This window comes from Acyrthosiphon pisum, chromosome A1 (assembly GCF_005508785.2).
Source record: "Acyrthosiphon pisum isolate AL4f chromosome A1, pea_aphid_22Mar2018_4r6ur, whole genome shotgun sequence".
Classification (NCBI taxonomy): Eukaryota; Metazoa; Arthropoda; class Insecta; order Hemiptera; family Aphididae; genus Acyrthosiphon; species Acyrthosiphon pisum.
This window is the reverse complement of record NC_042494.1, coordinates 126,252,620-126,265,788: the sequence shown is the minus strand read 5'-3', so window position 1 is coordinate 126,265,788 and position 13,169 is coordinate 126,252,620. Positions and strand designations below refer to the sequence as shown.

Here is a 13,169-nt window from a genome sequence, read left to right as displayed (position 1 = left end):
CTGACGATAGTATTCAACAGATAGAACACCTGGGCAGTTGGATTATTGATCAAAACTTTTAATTAGAAAATTAAAAGTTATGTCTAATGAAATATGAATTAATACAGAAAAATATAAAAATTTGGTTTTTTTTTCCTTGGGTTTTTTTTCCTTGGTTTTTTTTTCCGTGATTCATTTTTTCGGGGTCAAAGAGTTAACCCGGAGTCTAACAACTCGGCGTTACGGAACGGTAGTACGGAGTTAACTCTGCGTTCCCGAACGAAGTTGGGGAACTATTTTTTTATAGAGTTAACTAGAGTTGAGTTTTCGAACGCACCCAAAATCGTGATTTTAACCAAGCAACAGGGTATTTTTCTTATCACCGATAATATCATAATTCATAACAAGTTGATGAAATAATTTTTAAAAGAGATGTCGACGAATTTGAAGTTTTTTTCAATTTGATAAATAATTTGTCTTTTCTTATAACCAATTTTTTATTCGTTATAGAAATTGGGAATTTTTTTTCAAATTAAAAAAAAAACTCAAATTTGTTTACATTTGCTTTTTGGTGACAAGAAAAATAGCTCGTCGCCAAAAATGTTCTGGTTAAAACCTGATTTAAAATTAAAGAAAATTTTGATATTGATGATATTAAACAAAATGTTAAATACTGAAGATGTGTACCCAAATTTATATAAATTGCTACAAGTAGCTTTCATTATACCTGTTAGTTGCGCCACCAGCAAATGTTCATTATCATTTATCTTCAATGCGGCTATTAAAAGCTTGTCGAAGAACAACAATGAACAACAATATCGAAAGAGATGTAACTAATATTCTTGAAACAGAAAAAATTATTGATACATTTTCAGCAACTAATAGAAAATTAGTTTATATGATTGATAATACTCTATAATATGAACATTTTGTATTTGAGTAAAAGTTGAATTAAAAATATTTCGAGGTATATAATTATTTATAATTTTAACTAACATTTTTTAATTCACTACCTATAGTTTTATATGAATTTATTTGTGTATTTTTAGTAGCCAGTCGGTATATTAGTTAGGGGCGAAGCTGATAAAATTCTATCCCCTCCCCCACCAAAAAAAATTGATGCTAGTTGCTCCTGAGACACAAAAAAAAAATTAAAAATTAAAAAACACATTGTAAAATCAATACATTTATCGCTCCTCTCAGAATCTAATAAACACACATCGTTGTAAAATCAATACAATCATAACTCTGCTTAGTATTTATAAATAGTCAATTCGCTAATAAAAAATATAATCTCAGAAGAACTTGATCAAAAAAAATTTGGACACATCTGATATATAGAATAAATAATCAAATTGTATTTTGATTTTATTAAGAATAAAAACACTTTTAAACCAAGTTTTCTTTTATATTTTAATTTTTGTTAAATTTAGAATATGATTTTATAAAACACAATATTTTAAGATTTATTTAAGTACTTCTATATTAACAATCTATCAATTTTATTTCTTGCTGTAAAATCTCCTTCATCAACATTTTGTTTAAACTTGTTAAAAATTTGATGTATATCATAACGTCACAAGGATGACTAACGGATTTGGCTACCTATTTTGAATATTGAATGACTCATACATCAAGATTATAGGAATCCCAGAAAAAATAACCAAAAAAGAACAATTTTCAAAAATTAAAAATATATTAACAGGTAATAATCAACTGATAATGAAAATTAAAACAAATATTAAGGCATATTAAATATCAATGGTATCGAAAAAGCTATGAATATTAATTTTTGTAATTCTAATATGGTTTATTGAGCAGTTTGAGAATAAAAACACCTATTATAAAAATTGAAGATGGAGAAGTTAATCTGTGCCTGAATATGAGTAAATTTTCGGTATATTTAATACTTTTATTTTTTTTTAATTATTATTACTTAATTATTTTTTTTTGAAAACTTTTTTATTATATTTAATGTATGTTAAATGATTTATAAAATATTTTGTATAGGAGAGAGAGCATTATATAGTATTGGTTTGTAGTGTTACTGGTGATTTAAGTAATAATAATTTGATATTAATATTTCTTGTTTTGTGTTTTAATCAATTAATAGGTTTTTTTAATTTTTAAAAATTGTGTGTTTTGTGCGTGTTCTTTTTTACCGATTACCAGTTTATAGATTACTGAGTGCAATAGTTAATTTCGTAAACTTAAAATATTTTTTGAAAAAGAGAATCCATCATCTTATTTTTAAAATTATTATATACCAGCTATAATAGGTGTCCTATTAAAAAAAAATATATTCATCAGGATTTTATAAAAGAAATGTGAAGTATGCCATCAATAGAACTATAGTCTGTAATAATACATAATGGCTCTTTAAAATTATAATAAATAAAAATATATTATAGTTTACTTCTACACATATAAATATACATTTTTACAGAGCTTAACAAACTTTAAGTATCATAGTTGCTATAATGTCATAGTGAATGGTTAAAAAAATGCTTCAAATTTCAATTTAAAACACAGGTCTTGACATTGTTCAATAAATTATTACACTGCCATAATGCATCGTTTGGCCTTTATATAATTATATCAATGTAATTGTAAATAACATTGACAGAACTAAGTATTTAGTCTGTTATACTAAAAGATTGATAAATTATAGCCAAAATTAGTAAAACACCAATAAATGAGTAAAGTATATATAAAAACTAATTAAAAATTAAAATTAAATGATTTATTATTACATAATATCTAGACAATATATTAAAAATAAAAAGTTTATAAATAATATGTATAGATGATAAGGATAACATTATAATTAGATACAAAGTTGGAGAAAATAATTTTATTTCTAAAAAAAAAAAAATCATGTCTTGATCCATTGGAAAATAGAACTGGTCAAAATCAAACCATTTTCATCCCATTTATTTGAACATTTATAGCTGACTCACCCTTCTTGACCGAAATCCATAGTAAACTTATCCAATTTCTTCATATCATCATCATTCACTGTAGGTTTAGATGTTGCTAATGATCGTAACATATCACTCTATAATGACAATATACAATATAGATATCTAAAAAAATTAAAACATATCAGACATTTACCATAGATACTGCGGGTTCAAGAAGTTTATCACTGGGGACATCCATAAATGACATTTCAATGGCACCAGGGCTACCCGGTGAACAAGGTGTTAACAAGTCATTTACAATAACATTTGGATCTGCTCGGCTAGGGCCGGATATTCGTTTAAAATGTGTAGCTGTTTGCACTTTACGTACTGGTTGCATTAATGCATCTCTTACAACTATACTGATATCTGCTCCAGAATAGCTAATTAAAATAATGCATTTTTTATTTATTTATTATTAATTTCATATTATAAGTTAATTTTAGAGTAAATACCCTTCAGTTTTAGTTGCCAATGTCTTAAGGTCAGCTTCAGTTAGTAAATGGTAGGTATTGCCTAAATTTTGTTTCAACATTATTAGTCGAGCATGTTCTTCTGGCAAAGGTATGTAAATACGCTTCTCAAAACGTCTACGTATAGCAGCATCAAGTACCCAGGGTATGTTTGTGGCACCCAATACAAGAATACCTTCATTATCAGTACCAACACCTAAAAAGTAAACATTCATAGTATAAAAATTAAACATACATATATAAATAAGACATATTATAAATATTACCTTGCATTTGTACTAAAAACTCAGTTTTTATTCGTCGAGCCGATTCAGATTCATTATCTGAACGCGATGAACAAAGTGAATCTACTTCATCAATGAATATAATGCTGGGTTTATGTTGTCTAGCTAATTCAAAAAGATTTTTCACCAGTTTTTCAGATTCACCTAACCATTTAGATACAAGATCAGAAGATGAGACAGAAAAGAATGTAGAATTATTAGCTTCTGTCGCAACCGCCTTCGCTAAATACGATTTACCAGTCCCTGGTGGCTAAGACAACAATTTTAAATGCATTTTAATCAATGTTATCATTTCTCAAAATGATGGGTATAGTTACCCCAAATAATAGTATTCCTTTCCAAGGGATCCTTTTGCCAGTAAATAGGTGAGGGAATTTTATAGGAAGTATGACAGCTTCTTTAAGGGCTTCTTTTGCTCCTTCTAAGCCAGCTATGTCTGACCATTTCACACAAGGCTTTTCAACAACAATAGCTCCTTCCAATTTATTTTGTAGTTTTTTTGCTTCAGGGTCGTCTCCATCGTCATCGCTATCATTTTTCTTGTCATCATTCCTTTAAATACGTAATATTATAATCATAATACATAATATTTATAATAATATTATGGTATATGTAAATAATACTTACTTAGAGTTTGATTCTCCAGCCTTAACTGGTTTCTTTTTATTTTTTCCATTTTTTAAATAATCTTTTAGTTTTTCAGCTCTTTCTAAATATTGTGTACAACGACCTCTTATGCTATCCTTAGCTTTTTCGCCTTGGGTTTCATCTATACATTTACAATACAAATGCATTAAAAAGATGAATACATATATTATGTATATTAAACTTACATTTTAAAGCATGTAAAAAATATTCAATCCCGCTTTCATATAATTTTAAGGCTTCTTCATAATTTTTATTGCGGTCTTCTTCAGTTGCTTTGGTTACTAAATCAATTGCTTTCTAGAACAAAATAAAGTTAAAATATATATAATTTTAGTTTTGATATTTGGTAGTTGCACACAAGATCAAAGTGAAAATATAGTATTAAATTAAAACTTTAATTATATTCTTGGTTAATTTTTTAAAAATATATAAGCTTTGTTAACTTGATCATTGGGAAATAATACATTTAAAACCAACTACCCACCTACTAATAACAATAGAAATGTACAGCTACAAATTATAGACATCCACTTAAGAATCAAACTTGTAGGTTTTTGGGTCCATCTAAATGTTAAGAATTAAATATTGTACAATATTATTAATTACCTGTAAAGTAGCAGAAACGGCCATACTATAAGCATATATTAAGTTATGTATAAGAATTATAAATATTTAGATATTAATTTAATTGATTATTAATATTCGTCATTCGACTAAAATAATAGTAAATACTTTTATTTTTATGGAAAAATGAAAATATCTAGAAAAAATCCACAATTGATAAGGATATACGCGTGCAGTGTAACCAACAACTGTGCACCTAGTGTGCAATCCGGACAACAGATGTCGTTATCCCGGGACGGACGCCGGAAAACGACGGCTATGGCCTATCCAATTGTTTTGGGACAGTGTTTTTCCGTAAAATTTGCGTGAAAATTTAGGCCGACCTTTGTTTCGAGCCCGGCAACACCGGTGGAGCCCCGTAGTATTTTCCGCGAAAACCATTGACGTTGGATGACCTACTTTCCAAAAGAACCGTCGACACGGCAAGCCTGCGTTCTACGCAAAGTGGACATACGGTGTTATTATTGTTTTTTTTTTTTCATCCGCAATCGAAATTATTCATTTTCACTTTTTTTTTATCTCTCCCCCTGGTGCGAAAAAAAAACAAAATAAATACTTAAATCCGTCCGCCGCGTTCGTCACAACCCTTCGCGTTTTGCCGTCGCAGCCCGTTCCGCCGTCGGGCCTTACATTGACAACATCAACAAAATTGTCGTCGGCCGCCGACGTGTACGCAGATAATATATTCTGGGTAAAATATTTTATATTTTTCCGCCGTCGTCCCGGACAGTTGCCGTCCTGTGTCGTGTACCGCCGCGCCAGTGTTCATAACAATACCGATATTATACATGTATATATGCCAGGCGAAGTGAAAAACAAGTGCAAGTGAATGACGATGGCCTACCGACCTATATTGCCGCCGTGGTGGCCGTCCGTCGGAAATGCCTCGGTGCGAGCATGACGGCGCAACTGTCGGAGTACGCAACGTCAGGCCCGATGGCCGGCGACGAGAACGGCGGTGGCAGCAGCAGCAGCAATGATAGCGGTGGTGTCGTCGTCGTCGGTGGCTGCAGTGGCGACGAATCCACGGCCGAACGACGGGTGGTGATGATCGCGTTCAAAATGGAAAACGATTGCGATGAGGAGACGGCCGCCGGACCGTCGCGGGACGACTCGAACTCGGAACCACACGCCATGGTCGAACTCGAGCTCGAGCAGCAACAGCAATCGCCGCCGTCGTTTTCGTCGGACGGAAATACAGCTGGTAAGACGGCGTACATATTATTTTTATTGTACTATAATGTCATCGTGTGTATTATGTGTAAAAAGTTACAATCGAGGGTGTTTTCCTCGGTCGCGGAAAACGTGTACGTGACGGATGAACACGGCGTCACCGGACGTCCGGGTCGTCGCGTCTTTTCTGGACGGGGCGGGCGCGCGGCGCAACACTTTCTCTTTTTATTGTCTATTTCTCTTTCTGTTCGCGCGCTCCGCCGCCGCCTGTCCGTCGTTGACTCTGTCCGCTCGCCCGTCATAATCGCTGTCGTGTGTTGTACTGTCGTGCGGTACACCCTTCGCCGTCGCGGTAGGCCGCCGTGTGCGGTGTGGCCAGGCGTGCCGCTCCAATAGATGCTTATCTCGTTCGGCAGATAACCGCCGCCGCCGCTGCACTACACCTGTTGTTGGGTGGGCGGGCGGGGTGACCTTATTGGTCAAGTTCATGCACGGGCACCGCGGAGCCTTGACTGTGGACACGGTGAATAGAGCTATTTTGGGTCCACGCGACCGACGTGTGTGCCGTATTGGCTATTGAGTCGGTCGCCTTCCGTGGTGGTGGTGGCGGCTACTGTAGTACCGTGTACCAGTCCGCTAGGAGTCTCGACTCCCGAGGATGTCTACGATGGTACACTGTGGTGTACCGTTTTCACCTGATGCGCAATACAATGGGCCAACACGTAGATTGTGAAGGGTCCGGGGCGGGTGTGCCTATTTAGTATTTGGTGGTTGTTTACGTCACCCGTCCGGCGCTGTGTGGTTGGTGGGAGGGCGTGCGTGGCCGCGGCGGTACTGTTGTCGGAACACGTCGTTTTTCGTCGCCCGCCGGGAACAGGTTTTCCGTCGTCGCTCTTCCACGGGTTGTGTTTCGACCAGCGATCGAAGTCTAGACTCTAGAAATTATAATCTTACAGACGCACTAAGGGTAGTGCGGAACCTTCGGATGATAAAGAATTAAGAAATACGTTCCTTGTATTATAGCACTTAGTTTAATATTACATCGTATACAGTTCTATTCGTATTCAATAAACCATAACGTGGACAATTGCAACGGAGAGGGGCTGCTAGCCTTTTCCATCCGTCTAATTTACAGTTTTTACCGTCTGTCATGTCCCGTGTTATTGTAAGAGGTAGTAGTAGCATGGAATTTTGTAACTCAGAAGTTTTTGGCCATTACGAGGGAGAGAGCCATTAACGATGGTTTTCGCTGGCACAGAAGCTTTTGAGTGATAAAGAAACTAACATTTAAACAAGAGATAAAGAAGATTTAATGATGTTGTAAAGCAATGGTATCAGTTGTGGTAATGGCTTAAAGATTTTTGTACAATGCCGCATCGATAAGCTTAATAACAATGTTTATTTAACGACGACACTCAAACTGGTTTGAAAAAACATTTTATTGCCAACAAACAGTAGTCGTTGGCCGTTGTATGGTTTGGACTTGTAAATAGAGAGTAAGGTATAATATACAGGATATATTTCAAACTTAACTTTAGGAGATACAAGTTGATATTTTGTCACTGATTTGTTCATTATTTTAAATGATCTCCCACTAAATAAATAATATCTACTTTTACTCTTTTACTTATTAAATTAATCGTAATAAATACCAATTCGATGTTTAAGGATTACATGGATTGCTACTGCAATACATCTTTTATCTTGGTTAGGTTATTTTAAATAAAAAGTACGTCTTTTTAATTATCAAGCAAGCGCTTGTTTAGGTTGGATTCAGTTAGTTCATTCAATGACATAAGACGTAGGCATTTACAATTTTTAATTGGCAGGTTTATTATAAAGTTATCATACCTATCACATAGGTTTGTAGTAATATCCACTACAATTAGGTTCTCGTAATCTCATAATAATTATTAAAAATATTTTTCGCAACTGTTTTGGGAATGAAAAGCAAAAACAAAATCAATTTTTTTAAGTTTGTACAAGCTGAATAATTGTTTGATTTTAGTGTAATATGCACTTCCGTTCTTTAATACACCTACATATATTGTTGAATAAATTGGAAGTACCTACATTTTAAAGATTTATGTTTAATAAACGTTAGTTGTTAATATACATCCTATTAACGACATTGAAATATTCAAAACAAACACGTATAGAATAATTATTTTTGGTCCTAATTAAATTACCTAAATATAGTAAGACAAGTATGTTGATCAATGTTTTAAATATAAGATTAATTATAAAACGTTTAAACAAAATAAATGATATACCTACGTATTTATCACTTTTTAACTAGGTATAAATGTTTAGTATTTCGTAGGTATATTAATATTTAATATTTGAATGTTATCAATCAAAAATAACTTAATAACAATTTATGCACATAAATATCATAAAGCCGAACAACTATAGGTAGCTATAAATAATATATTATGCTCTGCATTTTGCACTATTGATATTGAATAAAAAATGAAAACTTAATTTGTAATTAAAAATAGTCTTATTGAATTTTAGTCCCTAAGTATTTGAAATATTAAAAAAAAACTAAATAGTTAAATAAATTGTAATCACTATTTTTGTAGGTAGCGAGTTTAGACTTAAAGTATGTTACAACAATATACCTAAACCAATTCATTGAATACCTATTACTGTAGGTATCTAAATGTTTTTAATTTGTTGTTTTGTGTATCACGAGGTGATCTCCGGAAGACATTCATTTATTTAAAAAACGCTCGTTTTTTAAATTATTTATTTTACATAATTTTAAGTCGTTACAAAACATTTTTTGAAAAAACTTATATTTTAAACTTTTAATCGTTTTTTAAGTTTCTACTGTTTTAAATGACAACAAATATATTTTATATTTAATTTTCTAAGTATAATATTATTTCTATTAATATTTTGTTATAAAACCAAATGTCAGATAAGTATTTAACTTGATAATTATTTAAAGTTTAGATGAGCGGAGTAGTCGACCAGCATTTAGGTTAGCAGATAGCCTAGCAGATAGGTTGATAGTCATGTACCTCTCAGGAGCAGTTCATCTAAACTTTAAATACTTATAACTTATAAACCACTCGTTCAAAATTAGATTTATTCATCAAAGTACTCCAAAAATAATCTACTTTTCAGTTTTTGTATAAGGAATCAATGCTTGTTGTCTAAAAAAAAAATTAGTAAAAAACGGTAACGATAACAAATATAAAATATTATTGAAAAATTTTGTTTTTTATTGATTTTAAGTTATGTAAAAAATATTTTCAAAAACGTTAACAGTTATTTATAGCTAGGCATTTGTGTTTCATTTGTATAATTATATTTTAGATTAAAAATAAAATAATACCTAAAGTTAAATAATTAAAATTATATTGAAATGTTTATAACGATTAAAAATAATTTATATTCTTGAAAAAAGAGCTTCAATTTTGATCATGACGTAGTGCCCAATGAATTATAATATAATGTTTGAATTGTTGACCCACAACAGTTAGTATGATTTCCCCTACTAATTCTATAACAGGGAGGAAAGATTATTGGATGCATCCGGACTTAAATTGACCAAGTCATGCTTTGATATTAAAGGTTAAACTACCAACTAATAGTTCATGGCCTAATCTGAAACATATCCATTATCTTATATTATCAGTAGGTAAAATGTATAATATACTCCAGTAGTTGAAAAGAATATAGGTAAGCCACATTAATTCAACAGACAAAAATACCTGGAAGTTTTTGCAATATTTAAATGTAGACAGAAAATATAATTTCATTTTCATTTTCTAATGCATGAATTATAAAAAGGTATAAGTACATTATTACGATAATTGATAATTGTTATTTAATAAGATCATTATTTCCAAGTTAACAATTAATATACTTGGTACCTGGGTTATGTAAGAATATTCTGTTAAAAAATATATAATATTGTTATTACAACCTTATTATGAGCGTACATGTACAATAATTACGAAGTATTAGTTTTTGGTTAAGTAAATATTAAGTACTAAGTACATTCACGTATGATATTGACAAGAAATAAAATTTGATTCATTAGGTACCATATAGTTAGCAAAACCATATCATAATTTTTTAATTTTTAGATTTATAAATAAGGGTTAAGCATTGACATAACTTATAATAATAACTTTTTTTTTATATTAATGGTATTAAGGATTATATTTTAATTAAATAAACGATATTATCGCTAAGTTAAATCAGTGACCGTAGTTACTATTTCTAAACAACTAATAACATTTCTATTTATATAAGTGATAATTTATTTATAAGCAATTTATATCATTAAATAAATAAATGGGTTAAAAATTAGCAAATAAATATTTGATTACTTAGAAAATATAATTTAATATATAGATACATTTTTTAGAGCTTTGCTTTTGTTACTTGTTTTTGGTACTTATGGGTGCCACTGGTTGTTTGTTAATTATTATCGCAATGATCAGTCTCTTCATGCGATTCGTGTTTGTGTATACTTTTCTATGTTATCCTTCTAACTTATTTTTTTATTTTGTAAACAGATTGAATATATTTAAATAATAATAAAAAAAAAGAGTACTTATATTCTTATATTTTTGTTATCTGTATCACGTATGTCTATAACTTGTTATATAGTATTAACTTGTTAGTACAATATATAAGTAGGTACCTATATATAAAATTAAATTAATTCTTTATATAAATTGTTTTTGCAATACAATTCCAAATTTAAATGGGTAGGGGTGAATGCTTTCCCCAAACAACGCGTTGTTGTAGGATAGGCAGTACTGCAGTTGTTTAATATTGCATCCCAACAATGTATAATGGGTTTGTGTGTGAATCGATTTGTAAATATGTGACATACTAGCTGTATGAATTATTATATTTTATTTATATCTATATAAATATCGACAGTACAAAAAAGAGCATAACAAATACAATATTATTCATAAGGTTAGTTTTGGCTGTACGCTTATTTAGTGTTGATGAGTATTCCAGGGAGTATTCTTTATATAAGACATGCGCAGTGACGTGAAAAAGTATAATTAATTATTCGATAAAGCGATCTTCTGACCAAGATTTCGTCATCACCACACACCCTTTCAATATTTCGCGTGGTGACAACTTTGTTGAACTTTGTTATAATACTGAATGTTACTTGGTTAGTTTACCACGGTTTTACTTAGCACGACGGACAAGACCACAGAAATGAGGTGACGACGAGGCTTACAAATGTATAAGGCACATTTTTCCAGAATTTCGTTGGTAGGTACATCACTAAAGACAAAGTCTATATGATATACACTCGCTGACGGCAGCTCAAAAAATGTTGATCGAGAATCTTTGAGAATTGAATGGCTACGAACAACTAAGGGTTTTCTAAGAATGGCTGATGAAAAATATCGTAGTTACTTACAGCTTATATCAGCAATGTGTAGTATGGAGACTTTTTAGGCTTTCAGGCCTACCGCCGGTAAAAAAACGTTCCTTATGAAAGAAAAAAACGATTGCAAACGATTTTCATTCGGAGTGCCATGGGCGTAGTATGCATGGGGGCTATGGGGGCTACAGCCCCCACGGAAACTTTTGTAGCTCCCTCATGGTGTTTACTTTCATTTTTACATTTTATCCGAAATTATAGTTTTAAATGTTTTTATTATTTTCTAGTCTTATATAGCCCCCAATTATACCAAACTACGTCCATGATTCGAACTGATTAGTGATTACCCCACTACTTTACCGATACCTAGGGTGTTTTGAAAATTATGAGAATAGCAACAAGATTATTTTGTTTAGGTACTTGATTTAATTTTTGCCCTCAACATCCACATTTTTTTGGTGTCGATGAGACAATGAGATGCGTTGCCAGAGGTCCAACTCGGGGTGGTCTAAGGTGCTCAAACAAGAATTTTGAGATTTACAATATTAATTTTGATTTCTAAATGGTTTTAATTATAATTATTATTACTAATGCGATAAGCCTGTTGCGCATTAGCGTTTCTATGTATTTTAATACAGAATGTCTCAAGTTTGAACCACGGGTTCAGTGGACCACATTTTTGCATTGTTTTTTCTCTTACTTTTACTTTTTATTTTTCTTCTTTATCTATAATACACACGTGAATGTTTGTTGTTTTTTTTTATTGATCGGACTTTATTACGGTTAAGTTAGGTTAGGATTTTGTATTAATTTATTAGATTGATCCGCCTTAGGTCGATTAAAGTAAAAACGACAAACTAGGTATAACTTTGATACTTTAGAGTTAAATTATATACTTACGTACAAACCACATGGGGTCTGCGATCTACCACAGGTAGATTTCCTACCTGTTAATATACTGTTCACATAATCACAAGCGAATCTAAAGGACAACGCCGGTCGGGCTATACATTAAAATATAATATCATTAACACTTAAAAAGACATTGATTCCACAGCGTGTTACACCCAAAAGGAGTTGAATAATCACAATTTTTTTCCGGGCAACGCTAGGTAATTTAGCTAGTACTTATAAATCTAGTTTATAAAATTGAACTAGACAAACAATTGCGTATTTCCTAATATTTTATTTTATTAAACATTTTTTACATTTTAACATATTATAGTAGCATGGTATTATTCACACTCGCGTTTTTAAACTATACGCAACTATTTTTTTTGCTGTACTTATATTTTATGTATATTTAATATGATATTGTAAAAGATTTTTAGATTCTGAGTGGAACGATGAATGTATTGATTTTACAATGATGTGTGTTTTTTTTAAAAATTTTTTTTGTGTCTGTCATCACCTTTTAGGACAGTAAAAGTGCTTGGATTTTCTTCAACAGTACCTTTTCTGATAGGAAAGTGAATCTAGTTGGTACTTTTGACCCCCCAAAGTACCAACTAGATACACTTTCCTATCAAAAAAATACTATTGAAAAAAATCCAAGTATTTTTACTGTCTTAAAAGGTGATGACCATAGGCGTAATAGGTTAATCTCTACATTGTGATCTGTACCTATTATTTTTTAATATCATTAATA

The 13,169-nt window shown here is 31.4% G+C and overlaps 2 protein-coding genes across 2 annotated transcripts in view; one reads left to right on the top strand and one right to left on the bottom strand.

Moving 5' to 3' along the window:
* Window positions 1–2,707: 2,707 nt before the first annotated feature.
* LOC100159853 (vacuolar sorting protein 4) lies at window positions 2,708–5,104 on the bottom strand. The gene is made up of 8 exons (XM_001949608.5): window positions 4,954–5,104; window positions 4,533–4,644; window positions 4,327–4,468; window positions 4,017–4,251; window positions 3,682–3,949; window positions 3,398–3,611; window positions 3,097–3,325; window positions 2,708–3,037 (listed from the first exon to the last, which is right to left on the bottom strand). The coding sequence occupies exons 1-8, from the start codon at window positions 4,975–4,977 to the stop codon at window positions 2,936–2,938; spliced, it is 1,326 nt and encodes a 441-aa protein (XP_001949643.1). The 5' UTR covers window positions 4,978–5,104; the 3' UTR covers window positions 2,708–2,935.
* Window positions 5,105–5,255: 151 nt separating this feature from the next.
* The window catches only part of LOC100162562 (nuclear hormone receptor FTZ-F1), a 59,625-nt gene continuing 51,711 nt past the window's right edge, over window positions 5,256–13,169 (top strand). The window contains exon 1 of the mRNA XM_029488260.1: window positions 5,256–6,175. Within this exon, the coding sequence (XP_029344120.1) occupies window positions 5,869–6,175 (307 nt within the window). The 5' untranslated portion in view covers window positions 5,256–5,868. The remainder of the gene's footprint in view (window positions 6,176–13,169) is intronic.

Bases quoted from the DNA above. Each gene is read 5' to 3' on its own strand.
- LOC100159853 (XM_001949608.5), bottom strand. From the start codon at position 4,977: ATGGCCGTTTCTGCTACTTTACAG. The intron at 4,645-4,953 runs GTAATTAATAAT...ATTTTGTTCTAG, and splicing joins CCGTTTCTGCTACTTTACAG to AAAGCAATTGATTTAGTAAC. The intron at 3,038-3,096 runs GTAAATGTCTGA...TTGTCATTATAG, and splicing joins TTGAACCCGCAGTATCTATG to AGTGATATGTTACGATCATT.